General features: G+C 31.8%; 1 protein-coding gene across 1 annotated transcript in view; it reads left to right on the forward strand.

The window, feature by feature from the left end:
- The window catches only part of Dpp10 (dipeptidyl peptidase like 10), a 608497-nt gene that overhangs the window by 144454 nt on the left and 437586 nt on the right, over positions 1–26457 (forward strand). The window contains exon 3 of the mRNA XM_026397087.2: positions 24402–24497. Coding sequence (XP_026252872.2) covers positions 24402–24497 — 96 coding nt within the window. The remainder of the gene's footprint in view (positions 1–24401; positions 24498–26457) is intronic.

Raw genomic sequence — 26457 nt, forward strand, 5'->3', positions numbered from 1 at the left:
GTTTTTAAATAAATTGTTCAATTTAGTATAAAGTCCAATTGACTTAATTCTGTAGAGAAATGGGATTCAGTGAAGCTATCTTCCATATTTACCTGTGAGGCTACACTTTACACTTGTGGATCATAGTCTAGCCTTTGCATGGGGCATACACAACCTGTGGCCTAATACTCACAGCTTAGCTGCCTTTCCTGGGGGCTTTAGCAGTAACTAAATAACAGAGTTCTAGTTACTTGAATTATATTATGATTCCCTAATGCATTTGCTATCTTTCTTCCCTGATTCATATACATGATGCTGATAATTAGTTTTTAAATTTGGAACAAATCCATATATACTGAAATCACCTCTTTCAAAATAAACATTTTGGTGGCATCTTATACAATCACAAAATTTGCAGCCATTCCCTGTAATTCCAGAATATTCTCATTACCTTAAAAGAAAACCCTGTATTCATTTGGTATTTATATCCTATATACCCCTTCCCTCAGTCTCTGGTTATCACAAATCTATACTTGGTATTTAAAGATTTATATAATATGACTGGGCACGGTGGCACAGGCCTGTAAACCCAGTGTCCAGGGAGGCAGAGACAAGAGGATCCAGAGTTCAAAGCCAGTCTAAGCAAATGTGAGGCACTAAGCAACTCAGTAAGACCCTATCTCTAATAGAATACAAAATAGGCCTGGAGATGTGGCTCAGTGGTTGAGTAGCCCTGAGTTTGATCCCTCGTGCGCTCCTCCACCCCCCCCCCCCAAACAGATTTACCTAATCTGAGCATTTCATATGAATGAAGTCAAGTAATATGTGACATTTTTGTGTTTAGTGTCTTTTAACTAGCATAATGTTTTAAAGGTTCCTCTGTGTAGTCACATTTATCAGTTCTTCATCTTTTGTTATAACTGAATAGTATTCCCTTATATGCATGCTCTACAATAGGTATATCCATTCATCCACAGATGGAAATCTGGACTATTTCCACATTTATATAAACATGTATGTACATGTATTTTGTGGGGATGGTTCTTGCTTTTGATATTTGGGGTATACACAGAGGAATGGAATTGCTGGGTTATTCCATATTCAACTTTCTGAAGAACTGTTGTCCACAGTAGTTGAGTCATCTTGCATTTCCACCTTCAATATACATCTGTTTAAATTTCTTCCAGTTCTCACCAACAATTGTTTTCTATTTATTTTTTTTTCATAGACATTCAAGGGGTGAGGAATGGCATCTCATTTAATTTGTACATGCAGTTCCCTGATGACTGTATCCTTAAGCATCTCCTCCTGTGCTTGTGGGGTAACTGTGTATCTTCTGTGAAGATATGTCTCCTCCAGTACATTGCTCACTTTAAACAGTTGTTTGTTTTTATTTTTATTGAGTTGTAGGAATTCTTTTTGTATTCTGGATCCTAATCTTCTGCCAGATGTATGATTTTCCAATATTTTTTTTGATAATACATGTTGTTTTTTAATTTTGGATTATTGTCTTTTAATTCACAAAAATATTTAATATACACCTATTATTCTTTTGGTTGCTGATGCTGGTGTTGTGTTTAAGAATATATTGTTAAACATGAGGTCCTAAAGATTTACCTCTAGGTGTTTGAGAAGAGTGTTTAGATTAATTTTAGGGGGGGTCATTGATCCATTTTTAATTTGCTTTTTGTATCTGGTACAAAGCAGGAAGCTTGCTCTTTTTTTCATTGGTTCTCTTTAGTTATACATGATAGCAAAATCCAATTCAACATAATTATATTTGTTTGTTTATTTGATTTTTAATGTGGACATCCATTTTTAACTAGATCCATTTGTTGAAGAGTTTGTTCTTCTCCCCTTTGAATATTTTTGTTTTTCTTGTTGATTGACCTTGGTCATAGATAAAATGAGTATTTCTGAGTTTGTGATTTTAATCCCGTTGTCTATATGCATGTCTATATATTCTTATGCCAGCACCCCAGTATTTTGATTACTGCAATTTTGTAATAAGATTTAAAATCTGGAAGTATGACTGTTCCAACTTTGTATTTGTTCTTATTAAATATTGCTTTACTCTTCTGGGCTCATGCTGTATGAAATCAAGAATTGGCTCTTTCTTTTCTGCATGAAAGCCCGTGGGGAGTCTGAGAGTGATTAGATTGAAACTCTATATTGCTTTGAATAATAATTTCATCTTGGAAATACTGGCATTCCAGTCCCTATGTAGAGAATATCTTTACATGTATTTTTGTCTTGTTTTATGTTAGCAGTGTTTTTTTTTTTATTTTTAAGTATAAAAATCTTTTACCCAGGTTAAGTTCATTTCCAGGTATTTCATTCTGTAGGCACTGTTGTAAAATAAAACAGATATTTAAGTGTTAGTCATGTACTCATCAACTTTTAAAAATTCAATTATTATCTCTGGGATTGATCATTGTGGATCATGTTGTGTGGCACCAAAGGTAGTCTTACTGTTTTATTTACAAATTGACTCGTTATTTTTCTTGTATATTTGCTATGACTAGAACATTAAATAGAGTGTTGTGTGGCAAAAGTGAAAATGAGCATCCTTTTCTTGTTTCTGATCATGGAGGAAATCTTTTGTTCTCTCACCACTGAGTATTCTTATGCATAGGGTTTACATAAGTGTCCTTTACTGTTTGGGTGAAGTCAACTTCCAAATGCAGGTTTAAAAAATGTTTTTATAAACTAAGGGTATTGAGCTTTGTCAAATGTATTTTATTGATCATCTGGAATGATGATCCATTTCTTCTTCTTTTTTCTGTTAAGTGTGATATTACATGGTTTTTCTTTTGGTGAGACACCCTTATATTCCTGGAATAAATCACAAAGGTTCATAGTATATAATTCTTTATGTCTTAATGATATTTATTAAGAATCTTTGCATATATTTCATATGAGATGTTGATCTTGTTTTTTTGTGCCATCTTTGCTTTGGTGTCAGAATAATTTTAATCTCATAGAATGAGTTAGTAAGTAATCCCTCTTTGTCTAGAAATACTGGTGTTATTCTTCATAAAATGTCTATTATAATTCACAGGATTTTTTCCTGGACTTTTCTTTGTTGGGTGTTTTTTGATTCCTGATGAATTTCTGTCACTATTTATTTACAAGTCTATTTAGATTATCTATCTCTTTTTGAGTCATTTGGGTAATCTGTGTTTTTTTTTAGAAAAATTTCCATTTCATATAGGTTATCTAATTTATTGGAATATGATTGCTCATAGTATTCCTTCATAATCCTTATTTCTAAAAAAAAATTGTAATCATGTCCCCACTCTCATTTCTAATTCCCAATCTCTTTTCCTTTTTAATTTAAAGTTCTGTTAATTTTGCTGATGTTTCTAAGCATTTAACTTTTAATTTTGTTGATTCTCTCTAATGTTTTTCTCTTCCCTACTTCATTTATTACCAATCTAGTAGTCTTTATTATTTGCTTCCTTCTTTTAGCTTCCAGTTTACTTACTTTTAAAATTTTCTTAACATATGAAGATAAGTTTTTTATACTTTTTTCTTTATATTAAAAGATTGCATATCCATAAATTTCCTGTTGATTTTTTATTCTAATGAATTTTTCATATACTTTTAAAGAATTTCATTTGTTCAAAATTTTTTTCTCATTTTCCTTTGGACTTTTTCTATGATCTAATATTCATTTAAAAACATGTTTTTTTTTTTTAAACAACTATGAAAATCAGTATGGATGCTCCTCAAAAAATTAGGACAAGAACCACCCTGTGGCCCAGCCATACCACTCCTTATTATTTATTTGTAAAATTAAGGTCATCATACTATATTAATACATGCATTCTCATATTTAATGTAGCATAATTCACAATAGCCAAACTACAGAACAAGGCTAGGTGACCCTGTAAGGATAGATGAATAAGGAAAATGTGTATATAAATACAATGGAGTTTTATGCAGTCATGGAGAAGAGTGAAATTATGTCATTTGCAGGAAAATATATGGGGTTAGAGAACATTATGTTAGTGGAATAAGCCTAGGTCAAAAGGTTAAGGATTATATGTTTTCTTTCTTTCATATGTGGAAGCTAGAGAGGTAACAGGAAAATAAAGTTATGGAGAATATGGTGAGAACCTGAGGAAGTCATTAGAGAAAAAGGAAGAGGAGAGAGAAAGAAGAGATGCTGTGAAATAATATTGGTCATGGTGTATTGTAACAGTGTGTGATTGTATGTATATGTAAGAACAAAATTCACCATTATGAACAGCTATAATGTACAGTATAAAAATGTGAAAAAAATAAAAAATTGTGAAAAAAAATTATGTTGTTTATTTTCCACATATAGGTGAGTTTTCTAGTTTTATTTCTGTTGTTGATTCCTAGCTTGATTTCATAGCATCCAGAACAGATGATGTGTATAATTTCAGTCTTTGATAGTTTATTACGGCTAGTTTTGTCCTTTGATGTATGGTGTGTTCTGGAGAATTTTCATATGTATTGGGAAAATGTGTATATTCTGATGTTGTAGGGTGAAGTGTTCTGTAATTTAATTTGTGTCTATTTGGTTTAAAGTGTTACACAGTATTTGTTTATTAATCCAAATCTAAATATTCCATCCATTCTTGCAAGTACAGCATTACATTTTCTAACTGCTTTTGTGGAATTAGCTATTTCGTTATTCAATTCTGTATTTATTTGATTCATATAATGGCCTCATTCATTTGTGTTACTCTAAAAATGTTACTGCAGACTTAGTAATTTGTAACAATAGAAACCCATTTTACAATGTGGAATTTATGATTAAGGAACCAGCAGGGTAAATGTCTAGTGAGGTCTGTTCTCTCTCTGTCATAAGATGATTCTTTAGTACTACATCCTATGAATGGGAGGAATACTGAATCTTTCCATGTTGGAAGAGACAGAAGGACTAGAAACCTTCCAACCTCAAGTCTTTATTTATTTATTGTTTTTAGATGTGCATGAGAGTAGGGTGTATTTTGACATACATATGCCACCCATTCCAATTTGGATCTCATTCTTGTGGTTGTACATGATGATGAGTTACACGGGTCCCATATTCATATATGAGTACAGGAAAGTTATTTCCAACTCCTTTTACTATATTTCCTATTCACATACCCCCTCCATTCCCTTTATTCATCTTTATCTAATCCAATGAACTTCTGTACTTCCACTCCTTATCCTCCTTTGTTTTGGGTTAGCGTCCACATTTCAGAGAGAACATTAAGCATTTGGCTTTTTAGGACTGGATTGTGTCCCTTAGCATAATATTCTTAAGTTCCATGCAATTACTGGCAAATGCCATAATTTTATCCCTCTTTATGACTAATATTTCTTGTTGTGTATATCCCACAATTTCTTTGTCCATTTATCTGTTGAAGGGCACCTAGGTTCATTCCAAAGCGTGGCTATTGTGAATTGAGCTTCTATAAACATTGATGTGGCTGTGCCACTGTAGAATGCTGATTTTAAATCCTTTGAGCATAAGCCAAGGAGAGGGATAATTGGGTCAAACAGTGGTTTCATTCCAGGAGTTCTAAGGAATCTCCAAACTGCTTTCCAGAGTGGCTGCTCCAATTTGCAGTACCATCAACAATGAATAAGTGAAATTTTCCCACCACATCCTCACAAAAGTTTATTGTTATTTTATTCTTCATAGTTGCCATTCTAACTGTAGTGAGATGGAATCTCAGTATAGTTTTAATTTGCATTTCTCTAATTGCTAGAGGTATTGAACATTTTTTTCATATATTTTTGTTCATTCATATTTCTTCTTCTTCTGTGAAGTAACACTAGAGAAAGGAATTTGAAAAAGACCTTAGAAAATGAAAATCTCTTACCTATTATTGGATAGGATGAATTAATATTGTCAAAATGGCTATGCTACCAAAAGTTCTATACATATTTAATAGAATTTACATTAAAATTCCAATAATATTCTTAATAGAGTGGAAAAAAAAACATGAAATTCATTTGGAAAAATAAAAGGCCCAGAATATTCAAAACAATCCTTATAGACAAAAGCAATGCAGGAGACATCATAATTCCAGACCTTAAATTATAGTACAGAGATACAGTAAGAAAAATGTCATGGTATTAGCACAGAAATAGAATTGAAGACTAATGGAATGGAATAGAAGACACAACGACATACCCACATAAATAGAGTTATCTCACATGAAATACCCACATAAATTTTCTCATACTAGACAAAGGTGTCATAATCATATATTGAAGAAAAGATAGCCTCTTCAACAAATAGTGCTGGGAAAACTAGAAATCCATATGTAGTAGATTAAATTTGAATCCCTGAATCTCAAACTGCACAAAACTCGAAAGTGGATCCAAGGACATTAGACCAGAGACCCTGTAGGGCCTGCTAGAAGTAAAAGTAGGCCCAACTCTCCCTCACGTTGACTCAGGAGTGGACTTTCTCAATAAGACTCCTAATGCACATGAAGTAAAATCAAGAATCAATAAATGTGATGGCATCAAACTAAAAAGCTTCTTAACAGCAGAGAAAACAATCAATAACATGAAGGAGAACCTACTGAATGGGAGAAAATCTTTACCATCTGCACCTCAGATAGAATATTAATCTCCAGGATATATAAGGAACTCAAAAAACTTAACACCAAAATATACATATATATATATATATAACCCAATCAAAAATGGGCAAAGGAGGTGAACAAGCACCTCAAGTCATTTTCTAAGTATGTACATATACTCTTCATGAGGACAGAGCTTTTATGACTTTATTATCCATCAAATGTTTTCCTTCTTACTGTTGTCATACTGGGAATTAAATTTCAATAGGAAATTTGGAGGGGACATTATCCTTCAAACTTTAACATATAATTTGTGTCCCTAATGTTTGGTACATCTATAATTGATAGTATATTTCTTATATGACTTCATCATTTTTTCAATATATATCTTTTTCTTTGCCTCTTATAACAATTTTTTTTCTTAAAGACTACTTTGTCTTATAGACCATTTTTGATTTGAACCTATTAGCGTAATATCAATCCATTTTTTTGTCAACTGCAGGATATTTTGTGGTACTGTTTCTTCAAATATTCTTTCTTTCCTTTTTTTTCTGTTTGGTCTTTCTATGACTTTCATTATTCTTTTGTTTGTAGACTGGTTGTTGTTTCATGTCTCTTAGATTTTTTATTTTTCTCTGTTCCTTTTGTACTCTTCTCCCCATACTTTGCAATTTCATTTGAGCTTACTTCAATAACAGTTGAATTTTCTTCAAGTTAAATTATGCCTGCTCAGTTCTGCTATTTTAATTCCTTAGTGAGTGATATTAATTATATTGTACATTTCTGTAAAATTTTCCTGCTCTCTATATTTGAATTGTATTGGATTTTATTAGTTCCTTATACTTATACATAATAGTGACTTCTATTTGCAATCACCATAAATGCACATATTATAATTTGTTCCATTTAAATCCCCAGCTATTCCACTTTCCTTTTCCTCCTGCATTGCCCAGTTCCCCTTCCTCTCCATTGATTTTCTTTCTATTTAGTTATTCACTTGTTGATTTTTTAACAGGTACTTCATAGATACACATAAAGTGGAAATTCATTATGGTATACTTATATGTGCACACAGCATAATTTTTTTCTATTTTATCCCACAATTTCTTCAATTTCCCATTCCTCTTTCCTCCTTCTTTAGTTTCTTTTCTCTATTCCACTAACTCCCCTGTATTTTTATGAGAGGTCTCTACCCCATTTCCCCTTAATTTGTTCTATCTACAACATAGGAGAGAAAATATTTGACTTTTGACTTTCTGAGCCTTGCTAATTTCACTTAACCTTATGATCTCAAGGTCTATCCATTTACCAGCAAATTACATAATTTTATTCTTATTCATGTCTGAGTAAAACTCCATTGTGCACATCTACCATGTTTCCTTCTTCCGTTCATCTGTTAATGGGTAACTGGACTAATTCCACAACTTGTCTATTGTGAATTACTCTCCTGTAAACATTAATATGCCTGTATCACTACAATACACTGATTGTAGTTCTTTTAGAAAAATACCAACTAGTAGAGTAACTGGGGCATATGGTGATTCCATTCCTAATCTTTAGAGAGATCTGTATACTGATTTTCAAGTTGATTTTATGAATCTGCAGACCAACCACCAATGTACAAGTGATTTTTTCCAACATTCTCACCGACATTTTGTATTTTATGTATTCTTGACAATTACTATTCTAACAGGAGTGAGATAAAAAAATCTCAATGTAGTTTTGTTTGGCCCTGATCATTAGAGATGTTGAACATTTTCTTCATATATGTTTTTGGCTATTTGTATTTCTTCTCTTGAGAAATGTCTGTTTAGTTCTTCAAATTTATTGATTGGATCATTTTTTTGGTGTTATGTTTTTTAGTTTCTTCTAAATTTTTGATATTAACTCCCTGTCAGAGGAGTAGCTGGTAAAGATTTTCTCCATTCTGTAGGCTGTCTTTTCACACTCTTGTTTCCTTTAGTATGAAGTTTTTTTTTTTTTAATTTGATGGTATCCCACTATTGATACCTGGTTTTATTTCTCGAGCTCTAGGGATCTTATAAAATAAGTTGGTTCCTATGCCAATACATTAAACTGTGAATCTATGTTTTCTTCTTACAGTTGCAAAGTTTTTGGTCCAATTCTTAGGTCTTTGATTTACTTTGATTTGGCTTTTGTGCAAGGTGAGAGATAGGGATCTAGTTTCATTCTTCTACATGTGGATATCCAGTTTTCTTAGCATCTTTTGTTAAAAGGCTATATTTTCTCCAATGTATCTTCGGACACATTTTTAGAGTATCATATGAGTATATATCTATGTGGGTTGGTCTCTGTGTCTTTTATTAGGTTCTATTGGTTTTCTCATCTGTTTTGGTGCCAATACCAGGCTGCTTTTGTTGTTATAGCTCTGTAGTATAATCTGAGGTCCTATGTTGTGATTCTTCCAGGATTGCTCTTCTAGCTAAATATTGCATTGACTATTTTTTGGTGTTTTATTCTTCCATATGAATTCTAAGACAGTTTTCTTTAGTTCTGTGAAGAATGTCATTGGTATTTGATGGTTATTGTGTTGATCTGTATAATACTTTTGCTAACATTTCTATTTTGAAAATATTAATTCTAAGAACTTGGGAATTCTTCCATTTTTTAAGATCTTCTTTTATTTATGTCTTCATTTTTATATAATGTTCATTGTAGAGGGTTTTATTCTCCTCTGGTAGATTTATTCCCAATTATTTTATTTTTTGAGGATTTTGTCAATGGATTAGTTTTCCTGATTTCTTTCTCAGCAGATTCATTATTGGAATATAGGGAATCTATTGATTTTGCCTGTCTATCTTGTATTCTGCTATTTTGTAGGATACAATTTCTATTTTTATTAGTATTTTTTCATATATTTTTCTCCTGGTTTGCTTTAGCTCTGTGAGCATATCTAATACAACTTATTGGAAATGTTTGTCTAATAAGTAAAACATACTACCTCTTAGTGGAAGTTATTTGTTAATTTCCTTTATGAAGAAACCATACTTCCTCATATCTTTTCACAATTTCAATTTCTAGTTTAAAATTATACAATTTAATATTATAAGGTTTAACTATGTCAACTCCTCTCTCTCATTTGGCATTTTGTTATTTGCTCTCATTGACTGATTATTTAGTAGACTTTTCTGACCTACTTTCGGAAAGATACTCTTCTTTATCGTGTGTGGTTTCTGGATTCTATTTTCCTTTAGTTTGTGTTAAGTTAGAGGTTTAGTTTTTTTCTTTTTTTTAATTTAAAAACTATTTTTGTTTGAAGAAGAAACAAAAATCAAGGGGAAATAAAAATAAAAGGACTAAAATAGCCTCTCTCATTTTTTTTTTTTTTCAAATTAGCTCTCTGGCTTCATTCTTTTTCTCAATGAAGTCATCCAGTAAAGCTTAATGTAAAGTATTTTGACAATTTACTGAGACTGAAAATATGTTGGAGCTTTGGAATTCTATTGAACACTATTTGTAAGATTAGAAATAAGAAATTTCTGAAGTTTTATAAGTAAATTATTTATTAATTCATTTTAAATGACAATGGTAAAGCTATTACAATGTAAATATGCATAACCTGTTAACAGTAGCTACCTTTTCTTTTTCATTATTTATTTATTTACTTACTTACTTGTTTTTATTGGTTCTTTACAGTTATACATGACAGTGGAATCTACTTTGACATAATTACTCAAGCATGGAATATTTCTTATTCCAATTAGGAATCCATTCTTGTTGATGTACATGATGGTGAGATTTACTGTGTATTCATATATGTACAAAGAAAATTATGTCAGACTCATTTCACTGTCTTTTCTTTTCCTATCCCCTTCCCTTTCCTTCATTCCCCTTTTTCTAATCTACTGAACTTTCATTCTTCCCCTCCCCCATCAATTGTAGGTTAACTTTCACATATCAGAGAAAACATTCTACCTTTTGCCTTATCTTTTTTAAGACAAGAAATAAGATAGAACAGAGTCATTGTTTTAGATTTTTAAATTTTTTTGCAAATCTTTTAAATATCTGGCTCAATAGCATATATCAGTATTCTCATAATACTCCTCTACTTATGCATTTGTAACAGGTGATTTTGATTGAAGTATTTGAAATAATTCTGGCCTCATGAACATTTGTAATTAAAAATGTAAGACATTTCAATAGCTATTTCAGATAATTGTTGATGTTCTTTTCTTATACTTTTTGAAAATTAGAATAATGGTGGATTCTTGAAAGTCATTTTCAGTGGAGAATCTGAGTAAAATTTCAGTGCTTTGCTACAGTAAATCCATTGGCCCATCTTCAAATTTAAAAGGCTTTTTCACCCATACATCATTCTTTTTTTTATTGGTTGTTCACAACATTACAAAGCTCTTGACATATCATATTTCATACATTAGAATCAAGTGGGTTATGAACTCCCATTTTTACCCCAAATACAGATTGCAGAATCACTTCGGTTACACATACATCATTCTTAAATATCATCAATTGATCATTTGGAAGATATGGGTTCACTGAGTTTCATAGATCTCCCAGTATATTGGTTTTGTTTATTACTTAATTTATGAATTTATTTGATTAATACCAATGATTCCACAAGAACAATAGAAACATTGGGAAGCTGTCAAATTTGTGGTGGAGAAAAAAAAGGTTTTCCAAAATTCCATTTTGGCATTGAAAGCTTAAATTTTATCATTTTAATGAGTATAGTCGGTTGTGAGATTTTGCAAGTGAAGAAGCACGTCTATGAAAAACTTAAATCTAAATAATTTTAACTTACTTCTTTCATTTTAAATGGTATTCCACGGGGTGGAGGGAGCAGTGACTTGAAGTTATAACTCAAGCAGTGGCCCACATGCTTTTCCATGAGACAACCACTGTGCTTAAGATGCAGTGGAATTTGTTTTTGGTTTCTGTTTTTCACCATATAGATATTGAGGAGATCTCATGAGTTGGAATTTAATACAGTAAACAATTTTTTTTTTTTTTTTTTTTTTTTTTTTTGCTTAAGGGAATGCTTAACTTAGTCTGGATTTTTGTAGTTGTTGTTAAAATTGAGGGTATTTTTTTTTTTTTGCCCTAGAAGTGAACATTTCAATCTACAAGGAAGGGACATAATATCTTAATATTATTATCGATGTAGTTTTGACTTCTAGGAACCCTCTGTTTCCGAAGGCCACACACCACTCAGTGAAAACCTCTGCCATAGGGTAGTAAGTATGTGGGAGGAAATTTGTTTATAGTAATGTGATAGAAACAAATAACATAACTAAAGAAGGACTTTAAATATGACCCTGGAAGAGCTCAAAGGTCGAAAATAAAACCGTAACTGTTTCTAGTGAAAAGAAGGAATAATTTCTTGGCGTGTTTTTGTTGTGTGCATGTGTGTATGTATGTCAGAATATGCCATTTCCCTTTAACGCTCAGAATGAGAAAAGTCTTTTTGCAAGTACATTTCTCATATTTAGATGTTTTTATTCAAATTCAGGAGATGCTAATTTGAAAAGGTCTCCAAAAGAGGTTTGAGAATGATTAGCATTTTGAATAATTGACTAATTTGACTAATTAAACCTATGAGTAAATCCTAAGGCTCTTGACTTATTTATTCAAGGGATGTTAAGTTTGAGGTGGAATTTAATAATGGTGCTTCAGAACCTAAAATACATTCCTTAGTTAATGAGGATTTTGAGTCTTTGCTCAAAATCAGAAGGAAAAGTAATTCAAAATATGACAAAAAATAGAGGATCTTAGAAATTGAAGTTGCTTTGTGAGTCCTCACATGTGCTCATATATGAATGCTGTGTTTATGTACATGTGTATGTGTAGTGCTTCCAATAAAATCCTGTGCACCTAAATCATACACAGCAATAACAGCACTCTTCTAGTTGGAGTGTTTCTGAGCCCCTGGTCCCATTCTTTCCCCCACCTTTTCTCTCCTGACTTTACATTAGAGTCCTTAGAACACAGTTGGCTGTAGTGAGATTTTGCCAAACTCTCTTTCAAATGAGGAAACTGAGGTTTTAACCAATGTAATGATCTAGTCAAGGACACGTGCTAGTGAAAGGCAGAATTTATCGTGTGTCTGACTTCTGAACTCTGAAATCTGTTAATGCAGAATTATTGTTTATCCCTGTTTGAGAATAGAGGGAGGGAGACTGGGAACCCAGAGATGATGAATGGATTTAGGACATAAAGTTCTTTCAATCCTTACTTCATTCTTCTATGTTCAATGTGAATTGGGGGAAAAGAAAGAAAGAGGAAGATAAACTAAAATGTAATACTTTATCCTCCAGCTGTGCTCTGCTTTCTAGTCAGGATAGACTCATCTGAGTCTTAATTGAGAAACTTAACACACAATTGAATTTTTAAAATTTAAAAGTTTAAATATGTCTGAAATATATATGCAACTCATGTGTTGGAATCAAAGAAGGAAGCGACATTCATTCAAAGATATTCTGATATGTAAAATGAATTTCTTTAGAGGAGTATTTATTATCAGACTTTGAGTTATAGGGTTAATAGAAGATAATAGTGTTTTTTTTTTTAGTTTTGTCTTTTTTTTTTTTTTTCATTGTTTTGTTTTGGTAGCAGGGCACTTAACCACTGAGCCACATCCTCAGTCCTTTTCAGGTTTTTTTGTTTTGTTTTGTTTTGTTTTGTTTTTTGAGACAAGGTTTTACTAAGTTGCTTAGGGCCTCCCTAAATTGCTGAGGCTGACTTTGAACTTGCAATCCTCTGGCTTCAGCCTAGCAAACTGTTGGGATTACAGGTGTACGATTACAGTTGGCTTATTTTATCCTGTTTGTTTGTTTTTGTATTTATTTATTTATTTTTCAAGAAACAACTATTAGGTTAACATATTAAAAACAGGTTAGCATATTAAAAGTAAAAAAGAAAAAAGATATAAAAGGAAAATCCTGACATGCCCAAGAGAACCAAGGTATTTTCCTGGGATCATAAGCAGGTGTTGCAAAATATAGTTTTTCCTTTTTTAGCTTTTGTTTGAAAGAAGACTTTGGGTTCAATATACTAAGTGATAAACTACCTAAGAGCTCAAAGGCCTAAAATAAAACCATAATGTTTTCCAGTCCAGTGAAAAGAAGGTGATGTTGGTGTATTTTCTTCCTTAACTGATTTGTAGGTTGGTATTTGTGTGATTCATATTTTGGCCCCTTCAAAATTGACATAGCCAAATGCCTCTCTTTTATAAAGAGACTTCTGGGTGAATTTCACATATTGCTCTATTTTTAATTGCGTTTTAAGAAGCAATTCAATATTGAACTCTGGTGATGATAAATCTGAGAACAGAAGTATTTTGACTGAATAGGAAAGAGACGAATATTCCAAAATAATGAGCAACATATTTTGTCTGGTTCTATAATTGAGAAATTCAAAGGTTCCTTATATTGTCACATGTATTTTCAGTTTTAATAACAATATGATAATGGCTGACATTAAATGAGATGATTCTTTGCTTAATGCTCTCCATTATGCTTTTATTTATTTAAAAAATCCATGAAAATCTATGCACCTTTTACCAGGAAATATCTTCCAATTCTTTTTTTTCCTATTTTGATATATTTATCTCTATTGTTTTATTTATTTATTTTATTGGTTCTTCTATATATGACAGTAGAATCCATTTTGATAAAATTATACAAGCATGGAATATATCTCATTTTAATTAAGACCCCTTTCTTGTGGGTGGGCAGCATGCTGGATTCACGTAGGTACTTTTGTATGTGTACATAGGAAAATTATGTTAGATTCATTCTACTGTCTTTCCTAATTATATTTCCTAATTGTATTTTCCTTTCCTTTCCTTTTGTTCCTGAAATTTGTCTAATTTCCTCAGCTTTTTTTCTTCCTGTTGCCCACTTTATTGTGGTTTAGCTTCCACATATCAGCAAAAACATTTGACCCTTGCTTTTTGGGCATTGACTTATTTCACATAGCATCATAGTCTCCAGATCCATTAATTTACTGGCAAATGTCATAAAGTTATTCTTCTTTACAGCTGAGTAATATCCCATTGTGCATATATACCACAATTTGTTTATCCATTCATGTGTTGCTGGGCATCTAGGTTGGTTCCATAGCTTAGCTATTAAATTGTGCTACTGTAAATATTGATGTAAATTTAAATCAATAACCATACAATTTCTTAACTAGGAAAGAGTAAATCTTTGTTCATTTTCGAGGTGATAAATTAGGCAACATTAAAAAGAACTCATGATTATATAGTGATCTCAAATTACATAAATTTTGAAAATGTTCAATCTGCTATATAGTGATCGTAGTGAAAGAAACTAATAAAATAACAATGAATAAGATGACAATTGGCATTGTGTATGTCACCTACTAAAATAACTAAGTTCTGTTGATTGACTTGATGATATGTAAACACCAAATATTGTATAAAATCTGGAATTTAACCTTCATGGCCATGATTTTCCCTATGCATTTTCAAGGAGTTATATAAAGAAAATTGAAGGCAGTGTTACTTTTCAAGGCACTATTTGATACCATTTAAAATGGAAATACACTAAGGACTAGCTTTTTTCTGATGCTAACCATGGAAAATTAAAACAGTCCTAAAGAATAAATGAAAATTTAAGCACAGCAGAGGGGAATGGAGTTCAGGGCTAACTGGGAGTCCAGTAAAAGGAGAATCACATGAGAAGGAGGGAAAATGGCTTTTTTCTTCTTCTGGGAAATTCTGAATAACCTGATTAGATGTTGCCTTTTATTACTGTTTTAACAGGAAATTATTTCAAATAGGATTTAAATTAAAGGGAATATTTCTGAACCTCTGATATCAAGAATAAACTAGATAAAAAGTAGCACAATTATTTTCAATAAAGAGGAAGCAAGAACTGAAAGTTATAAATTAGTTTTTCTTCAGTTCAATATTGAAGAATGTACTTTTTTCTTCTAAGATTATGCAGCCAACTTATTTCAAAAGGCCATTTAAAAGCAAGATTGGATTTTTGGAAGAAAGCACAGAAATACCAATAATAGTCTATGATCTTAAATGATAGACTGAAGCAAAGAAAAGACATGGAGTGAATTATTCAATTTTAGCTCTGTTACTGCATTCACATTGGGGAAGCTGAATGGTGTAGCCAAATGTCTATACCCTGTAACTATTTCACAAATCATGATGCATTTTCCAGTTCTATAAATACTCGTAATTATTGGTATAACTGTACTTGTAATTTTTTGTGTTCTATTTATAATCATAATATAGGGCCTTACAACAATCATTTACCCTTTTTAATAGCAACTATTAACATACATTCAGCTTTCAGAATTTCATGCATACATATACTCTCTCATATACACACATGCACACACATATACACATACATATCAGAGAGTATCATATTAGGTACAAAATAACTAGAGAAATAATTTATTAACAAATACTTTTCTAAGAAAAGTGATATCTATGATAGGTGAATATTAAATTTTGGCAATATTTTTTTGTTATTAGAGACTAAAGGTTGATTGTAGAATTTCTTTCTCTAAAGATTAGTAGTAAAAGCACTTTTTGTGACCCTAAGTGATTCACAACCTAATGTCCATTTCTTTCTGGGCTACCTCTTCAGCATTCAGTGTGAGCGATTGGGAATAATGAGTGGTATTTAGGATTCTCTGTTTGCTATACAAGTCTTCCAAGTTGAAATGAAGATAAAATTATTAAAATGTATCAAATAGTAAGTTTTTTTTCCCAAGTAACTTCTCCTGGGTCTGATATTAACATAAAGTAAGTTCCTGAGCAATTAGGTTGCATTGTAGGTTATAAATGTTTGCTGATGAGTTGTAATGAGCAATGCTCCTGAAGCCAGCTCTGAATGCATCAAGAAGCAGTGGATGGAAGGTGAATTTGGAATTTCAGGCTGGATTATTAGAGACAATTTTCTTAAAAAAAAAAGCAATTGGAAATTTCTACATTTTAGTGAATGCTTGGACACCCCTCTATTTATGGAAAAAAAGAAGGATTGTGGTAATGATACCATCATGGACAGGTGGAGGCAGAATGAATGGGATGCTAGTAATATCTTAAGAGATGTACACGAGGAAGCTGAAACCTCAACTGGGAGTTGAGTTCTTGGGGCTGAAAGGCAACGAGAGTCTCCTTGAGGCATTTACTGTACCCTAATAGAGTAAATCTAAAGTCAGAACTAGGCAGGTTCCAATTCTAGCTCTGTGACATATTAAGTAAACCTGCAGTTCTATCAACATTGCTCGACTTGTTTATTGTGAAATGAGGATATGAATACCCAGTAGGGTTTGGAGGGACTTTGAAAACAGAGGATTCACCTCTTTGTTCATCCTGACAAAGGATGAACCTCCCCAAAGAGGAGTATGATGAGACTTGGTGGAATCTTGTCCAGCAAGGAGATGGGGAATAGAAGCCAGTTTAGGAGGCTATCAAATGAGAAGCTCAATTAATATATATATATATTAGCTCAATTAATATATATATATATATATATATATTAGTCTTCAGTCTATGACCAAAATGTTCAAGAGAGTCAAGCATATATTGCCTATTTAAAGAAAAGTTAAAGAAATGAACAAAAAAGTCACAAAGGAGAGAAGAACAATAAAATATAGTATATGTTTTACTTTTTTAAATAGCAAAATCAAAGGAATCTATCCTTAAATTTCATACTTCTTTCCCTTGGATTATTGTTTAAAGGGCAGATTGAATTAAATTATTTTGAATTAGTTGATCATTTTATTTCTCATATTTTGTTAGTACATTATAGTTACATATATAATAGTGTGGTACATTTTGACACTGAAAAATGCAATTTATGCATTTCTAAATGCATATAACATAATTATCTCCATTTAAATCCCAGTACTTCCTCTTTTTCCCCTCTTATTCCTCCTAAGACCATTTTTCTACATTTCTTGTCTTCCTTCTATTTATTTATTTTTAATTGGTCATTATAGTTATACATAAAAGTTGGATTCTCTGTGGTATAGTCTTATGTGCACAATTTAATCAATTTCATTCTGTAGGTCCTCCCCTCTACCATTCTTTTTCTCTCCCTCTCAATTCCTTTCCTCTTTTCCATTATTCTCCCTTCTATTTTCATGAGCTCCCCTTTGTATTCCTTATTTATCTCTTGCTTCTGCCTATGATAAAATACATTTGACCCTTGACTTTCTGAGTCTGGCTAATTTTACTTAGCTTAATGTTCTCCAGGTCCATCCATTTACCAGCACATGACATAATTTCATTCCTACATATACTGAGTAAATCTCCATGTGTATATAGACCATATTTTCTTTATCCATTTGTCCGCTGACAGGCAAACGATAACTTGGTTGTTGTGGATTGTGCTGACATAATCACTGATATGCCTATCCTACTACAGTATGCAGATTTTAGTTCTTTTGGATAAATACCAGGGAATAGTATTGTTGGGTCATATGGTGGTTCCATTCCTAATTTTTTTGAGGACTTTCCATACTGCTTTCAAAAGTGATTGTAACAATTTGCAGTCACACCAGGATGAAGTACCTTTGTCCCCACATCCTAGCAATAATTGTGTCAGTTTTATGCTTGATGACTGCAATTCTAACTGGAGTTAGAGAAATCTCAGGGAAGTATTGATTTGCATTTCTCTAATTGCTAAATATGTTAAACATTTTTCCTATATTTATTGAACACTTGTGATTCTTCTTTAGAAATGTATGTTTAGATCATTTGCATATTTATTGGTTGGGTTATTTGTGTTTATGGTGTTAAGTTTGTGAGTTCTGTATATATTCTGGATATTACTCCCCTCTCTGAAGAGTGGCTGGCAAAGATTTTCTCCTACTCTTCAGACTCACTCTCTCTTCATCTTTCATTTCCTTTTCTGTGTAGGAGCTTTTTAATTGAGGTCACTCCACTTGTCGATTCTTGGTTTTGATTTAAAAATAAGTCCCAGAGGAAGTTCGAGTTCAAAGAGAAATTATTATTAAAATTGTTAAACTCTTCTATATCTTTGAAAATACAAAAAATATTTAATAAAATATAAAAGTGTTAGGTCATCATTGTAATACAATATGGAAAAACAGTGTAGTATGTGATTTCATTCATTAATATAGTCTACACATTTAAGTAAAATAGAGTATATTAAGCTAACAGTATAAAAATTATAATTCATCTTGATCAATTAAATTTTGTCAGACATTTTTAGAGGCTGGAAAGGAGAAAACTTATTTATGAAAATTTTATGTCAGTGCATTACAGTAGAAATCTACTTGCATATAAAGGGCTTATAAGCATGTTTGATGGCATAGTGATACTTTCTGTTGTTTGGTGCTGAGTTTGGAATCCAGGGCCTTGTGCGTGCTAAGCAGGTACTCCACTATGGATCTATATCACCATCCCAGTGATGATTTCTAGTAAAATTTCTAGGTGGCATAGAAATACAATATATTACTTTAGCAAGATAAATATTGATATCACAACAGAAGAAAAGTGTGGGAGTGTCACTGTCACTGTTATCATTCAATATTGTGTTGACATTGAAGCTAATATAACATTTCACTAAAATCAAACAAATGTTCTTTCACCAAATAGAGTCAGAGCAATTGGAGTATCCACATGAAAATATCCTCATAGTAAACTCAATGCCATATACATGTATAAGAAATAACTCAAGGTGGAGCAGGGACTTATATGTAAATTATAGAACTACATTCTTTCTAGAAAAAAATATGTCAAAAAATATTCAAACTCTAGGTTTAAGTCAGATGGTGGTGCATGCCTGTCATCCTAGGGACTCAGGAGGCTGAGGCAGGAGAATTGACAGTTTGAGGCCAGCCTCAACAACATGGCAAGGTCTGAAACAACCTAGTAAGACCCTATCTCAAAATAAAAAAAAAATAAAAAGGCCTGGGATGTGGCCCAATGGTTTAGAGTCCCTGACTTCAATCTTTGTTAAAAAAAAAAAAAGAAAGAAAAAATCTAGGATTAGGAGAAAATTAAAAGAATTGACAGGAAAAGCAGGGTTCATTAGAGGGAAACTTAGGCTGGGGATGTTACGATGTGTTAGGCAACATCATGTGTGAGGCCCTGAGTTCAATGTCAGAATGACAGAAAGAAAACAAAATGAAAAATAAAATGGGAAATTGATAAACTGGACCTTAGCAATATTAGGGACTTTTTTACTGAATGTCTTTTTCAAGATGATGAATGAGGAAAAAAAAATCTGAAATTTGTGTATTTGATGAATATCTGCATCTGAAATAAACAAAGAACTCTCCAAAACCAGCAGTTAAACAAGCATACCAATGAAACAATCTCATTAGAAAATGAACAAATAACATAATCAGGCACCTCACTGAAGAGCATATGCAGATCAGAATTAAACACATTAAAAGATACTCAACATCAACAAGTATTACAGAAATGTAAACTAAAATCATAACGGGATATTATTATTTAGCTACATCCATATCAGAATAGCTAAAAATTTAAAAATTACACTTAAATTCTGACAGTTGCAGCTGGATCATTTACATGTTGCTGTTAAGAATATAAACTGTTATAACAATTCTAGAAAAGTATTTATAATTTTTTAAATATAGTTACATAGGTGTTTACCAATTAATCTAGCAGTTGTGTGCTTGGACATTTATCACAGCACAAAAGAAAAAAATATGTTTATACAAGATCTTGTAAAAATATGCATAGAAGTTTTATCCATGATTATTCAGAACTAGAAAGAACAACAACTGCTGTTAAGTGAGTGAATTCTTAAATAAACTGTACTATATTTACACCCAGGAATATTACTCAGAAATGAAAAAGGAATAGATTATTGATACACTCAACAACTTGAATGGCTCTCAAGAGAATTTTCTTCAGTTAAAAAGGTTGATCTCCAAAAGTTATGTCCTATTCAATTCTAATTATTCAGGATTATTAAAATGACCAAATTGTAGAGTTTTGAAAAGACCATTGGTTGGCAAGTATTGAATAATACTGTAGCATAGGAGATCCTTTTGATGGAACTTATTCTAGTCATCATTTTTGTCTCTGTTACCAAAAGGCTTGACAAGAACAATTTTGGAGGAGAAAAGGTTTAGTTTGTGCTCATGTTTACAGAGGGCTCATTCTATAGAGAGCGAATTCTGCTTGTCTGGGTAAGATGAGGCAGAGCACCATAGTGGAAGGATATAAAGAAGAAAAGAAATTGCGATCATGAAAATAAAAAAGCAGAGAAAGATCTTCTCCCATGGGACAAATTACATAGCCCATAGGCACAGCCCCAGTGGCTGCCTTCTCCAGCCACATCCTACTTGCCTATAGTTACCATCCACTTAATTCATCCATTCAAGTAGATTAATCCACTGATTATATCAAAGCTCTCTGACCCAATCATTTTACCTGTAAACTTTTTTACAATTTTATGTGAATCTACAATTTCCTGAAAATAGAAATACAAAATATTGCTTAAATGTTTGAAAAGAATGAAAAGAAAAACTATTTTAAGATAATATAATTGAATGCAATTATAGTATAGCATAGAAAAAATAAGAAATTTTAAAATTAAAAATTTTAAGAAAATATGCTGTGGTATATAATATAGCCACCAAATGAGAAATGTTCTATTCACAATAGTCACAAACTATTAGGACTAAATCCAATATGAAAGGTTAAGAAAATAAATGAGAAATCAAAGCTAAAATGTTGTCTATGTACATAAAATATAAGTTTAAACTGTGAAATATTTTCTTTTTCCTATTTTCTGTGTATTTATAGTATACTTTTAATAAGATTCCCATTTGGGTGAGTTGTGGTCTGAGTTTGAAGTTCACATATGAAAAGAAATATTTCAGAGTAGCCAAAATGTAATTTGAAATTGACAATAAGATTATTTGGTGTGGGACACTCACCTTAGAGGTTGGAGATATATATTTGTCTATCGATCTATCCATATCCTCCTGAGAGGTCTAGTAAACAATGTATGTAGAATTCAGTAGAAAGAGGTGAAATATCATTGCAAAAGAACAGATGCTTGGGTGCAAACTTTCAATATAGTAAGTAAGGATAATTTATTTAATCAGTTACATTGCATATTTTCTCTACTGAACCTATATAAGTTTAATGAATCAAAGGAAAAAATTTCTGTATCAAATAGTCATGGTGAAGTGTAATTCCTTTAAGAATTAAAAAGAATTAGGTTAGACAAAATGATGGTGCAGTTCTATAATTTTGGAATACTTCAAATTGTGAAACTTACTTACATCCAATCTGATCTTAAGAGATCTCATAAATTTATGTTAGAAACAGACTTATATTTGAAATTCCAACAAAACCAGTTCACATGATTAAACCCCCAAACTCGTATTATGTAAAATGAATTCTAGAATCAAGTGTTCTTTGGACTGTCAAACACTTATGCTTTTACTAAAGTGTCCCCCTTCCCTTTCTCATAAATCTTTGACACCTGTCAAACCAGGTTATTTTATTTTTTAATTTTTAGTAGACTGTAAATTTAGTAAAGAAATTTTCTATATATATCACCACCCATAGTCCCACACATGCACAGATTTTTTTCTTATCAATAACCTCTCTGAGTGGTTTGTTGGCTGTGTTGATAAACCTACATTGAAACATAAGAATTTGCTTTAGGGTTCACTTATGATGTGCATTCTATAGATGTGGCCAATGATGTGTATTCACCCCTCTAGTGTCATGTAGAATACTTTCACTGTTCTACATACAGTTTCTATTCTGTGCCCATTCAGCTCTCCCTTCCCTAAAGTCCCTGGAAACTGCTTATATTTTTACTATCTCTACGGTTTTGCCTTTTTGCAGACTGCTGTACAGTTGGAATTATGTAGTATGTAACTTTTACAAATTGGCTTCTTATGTTTAATAATGTGCATTTAAGTTTCTTCCATGGCTTGCTTAACTCAATTTTTTAAGCACTGAATAATAATTTCATCATTTGGCTATACCACAGTTTATTCATCAATTCACTCATCAAAGGACATCACTGGTTGCTTCCAAATTTGACAATTACAAATAAACTTGCTATAAACATCAGTGTGCAAGTTTTCAACCCCTTTGCGGTAAATTCCAAGAAGTGTAATTACAGCATCATGTTAAGTTTTGTAAGAAACTTACAAATTATCTTCCAAAGTGATCATACAATTTTGCATTCTTGTCAGCAATGATTGAGATTTGTTCACTTTATTTTTGAATTAGGTCGTCTTTGATTTCTTTTGCACGATGTTTCTTTTGCTCTCTCCAAACTCATTTAGCACTCTGCATCCTAATTTAACACCAATAAAATTCCTTCCTCTGTAAATATAAACTCCTCTGGCAAGGTCATTGATAAGTCTCCTGTTGTGATACTTGTTATACTTCATTTGTTAGCTTGAAATTTTTTGAATGAATTAAGAAAGTTCAAATGTTTCATCATATTATCAAGCATATGATATGTATGTCATTGGATAACATTTTTTTGTTTTGCAAATCTGTGTCTCATGCTAAGGGTGAAATCAAATTATGTGTGTATATGTGTGTGTGTGTATATATGTGTATATATATATATATATATATATATATATAATAAACATTATATATTTCATGAGAAAGTGAGATTCAGTTATTTCTTGTCAGCTATTTTGTTGGATAAATACATGCTTGATTCATATGAAAGAAATCGCATTTGAAATTATTGACTCTTTGCCCCAGATTTTCAGCTGAATAAAACAAAGCTGTTGTTGCAATAAGTGCTGAACTTTTTAAAAATAAAATCTAATGAGGTTAGTATATACTTTGACATTTTATTTTCAGTCAGTGAAGGTCATAGCTGAAAGGTCACAAAAAAGAATTTGAACAGAAAATAAACAATGCTATTATTTTCCAAAGAAAATAAAATATTGCTGTCTATAGCCTTTTGTGTCTAAAAGGATGTTCATAATGTTTAATTTTGTTTCTCTAGATGTATTATCCTTTCATTTTCTATCTTTTCAAATGTAAAAAGAAAATACACCTAGCTTGTCAGGAACTAATATAAAATATATATTTTTTGTTAAATCTATTTAAATCTACCTAAATCTACTTAGTACTTGTTGAGTGATAATTGTTTTGTTGAATTTGGTATTTATTTATTTGCCGAACTTTCTTTTGATTTGGACAATTTTCTTTATTGTATATGTGCAGGTGCCTCAACTCTTATTTCTTTGGTTTTTACAGTAAAACTGAAAAACATGGAAAAGTGGGTTTGGAAAGTGAGGGCCAGGATTATGGTAAAATAGTGAAAAGTGTGTGTGTGTGTGTGTGTGTGTGTGTGTGTGAGTGTGTGTGTGTGTGTGTGTGTGTGTGTGTGTGTGTGTGTGTTGGGGGCCCAAAGATTGAACCCAGGGACATTTAAACACTGAGCCACATTCCAACTTTTTTTTTCTTTATTTTTTATTCTGAGTTAGCTCTTTCTTAGGGCCTCACTAAGTTGCTAAGGCTGGCTTTGAACTTGTGATCCTCTTCAGCCTCCTGTGCCATTGGGAATACAGGCATGTCCCACCACACCCAGCTATTAAAAAGTGTGTTTTTTAACAGGATAAACAAAAATTATTAACTGTTTCCGTTTATACCTAAGTATATAACATGGGATTAATATATTTGTGCCAGATCAAGACAATTTAATTTTAAAAATAATTTATTAAAATGTTCATGAAACAAAGTTCAAAAGCTATAAACCATGTCAAAATGGCCACTTTATGTTGATATCTAGGTAACAATTTTTGAAGAAATAATATTCCATATTTTATAATTTTTACTTAAAAAACCAACATGAGATCTGATCTAATGTAGCATGTGTTTTACTTTAGATGAACTCTCGAATTCATCAGAAACCAGGCTGTCTTTAGAAGACCTGTTCAGGAAAGACTTTGTGCTTCACAATCCTGAGGCTCGATGGATCAATGGTAGGTAGAGACATTTTATATATTATATTGCTTTCAATCCTTTATAATTTAAATTAGAAGTGATATTTGTAGGTTATTTTAGTAGATGCTATTCTTTGAACTATAATTATATGTATCGCTTAACAAGAAATCAGAATGTTGCCTCATATGAGATAAAGTCAATTCCTAAAATAATGCATCAATACAACTATCTTCTAGACATTGTTAATTATGCAGTAGCTGCTGTTTTTGTTTTTCCCCTGGCCTGGCAAAGAAACCATTTCAACTTTCCTTAAATTAATTTCTTCAATGAAAATTGAAATGGGAAACCACTGAGTAGCTCCCTGGATTCTGGTTTGTCGTTATGGAAGGTAATACAAGGAGCTATTGTTGAACTAATCATGAGAAATGTGTTTGGTGAAAAGGAAGTCACAGGTTTTCATTTCTGTGAATATTCCAATTTCACTGATATTACTAATCATCAGGGTTGGATAGTTGTTAATCTCTGCCCTTCACTTTATTTATAGGTAATGTACTTGCTTGTATCTAAAGCATAGCTGTAATTATTTTTATAATACATAGAAAGCTTTGCCTTTTAATCTAATACATATTATCTCATTTATAGTCCATTTCTTCTTCTCCAATATTCTAATTAAGTGAATTTATGCCTGCAAATTAGACTTTAATTTATGGAAGCTATAAAAAGAATGCAATTTAATTCATAAGGGCAAGGACCAAATCATACTTGTTTACCTGGCACTGGTATAGATCTGGGAGATCCACAGGCATTAAAGATTTATTTTTTAAAATAAAACAAATGAATATTTTAAATTGAAACCCACTATCATTTTTCCCAAAATTCAAATTTCTGTTGAAGTTTATTACAAGGTAACTATGTATCATGGTGACAGTATTACAGATATAGAACATAATACAGCATTTTTCTTAATAATAATATTATTACCAATTATGGCCCTCCCACAGAAATTTCAGAAGTCATCTCACAATGTGTGGTTGTAATTATGTGAATCATCAATTCACTTACTAGTTAATATTTTCTCTTAATGGAGATGATGAAAAGGAAGTTGTCAGAATTTTCAAGAATACTGGTAGTTGTAGGCTGGTGTTGGGTTGTTCTGCATGATGAATATCAGTGCTGTTTTTTTCTCTGGTATATTTCTTTAAAAAAAAGAATACTGGTAGTGTTGTGTTATGTTTGAAATGCTGAATAATTTCCTATTTGATTGAAAATGACTTTGGACAAATTACAGAAATCTGTGCAGTCTTTGGCTCAGGAAAGTAACAAAGGAATCTTGACCCCCATCTCCTTCTCAGGTTAGCTTGGACTACTTAAAGATGCAGTTACTCCTGTATGTAACTGACACTTTTATATTGAAGTTCCTAAGGAATGAACAGATATTCAAGCAGTGAAGTGCATGCTAAATTAAACCACATTTTAATATCTAGGACACAGATTCTACTTTTATACTTCATAAGATATCAGAATGATGTATTTGGACTTCATCATTTTGATCATTTTTTTAGTAATTTCTTTACCAAGCATTGGTAACCTTGATCTTGAGAAGGCAGACTGGAGCAAAGCTGCAGTGTTACTGGAACATTTTAAGTAATACATAAGATACATAATATTGACAAAAAATTGATATAAAACAACCTTTAAACAGAATCTGTATTAAACAGAATGTTGGCTCCGAGAGCAAGGCAGTCTTTATAAATACCACCAAAGGAATTGGTTTAGTGTCTGTAGATTGTGTGCACTGGGTTGCTTTTGTCATAGTGGAATGGATTTGTGTACTTACCTAACTCATCCTCCTTTCTGGTGTCACTAGATAGGTATCCTGTTTACATATCCCATATAGCTGGAAAGTACAGTGGCAACCATATGAACAGTATGCATAACACTGGCCTCCTTATCAGAGGTTATATCTAAATGGAAAGCCCCTCCTCTTTATTCTAAGGA

Source organism: Urocitellus parryii, chromosome 1, assembly GCF_045843805.1.
Source record: "Urocitellus parryii isolate mUroPar1 chromosome 1, mUroPar1.hap1, whole genome shotgun sequence".
Lineage (NCBI taxonomy): Eukaryota > Metazoa > Chordata > Mammalia > Rodentia > Sciuridae > Urocitellus > Urocitellus parryii.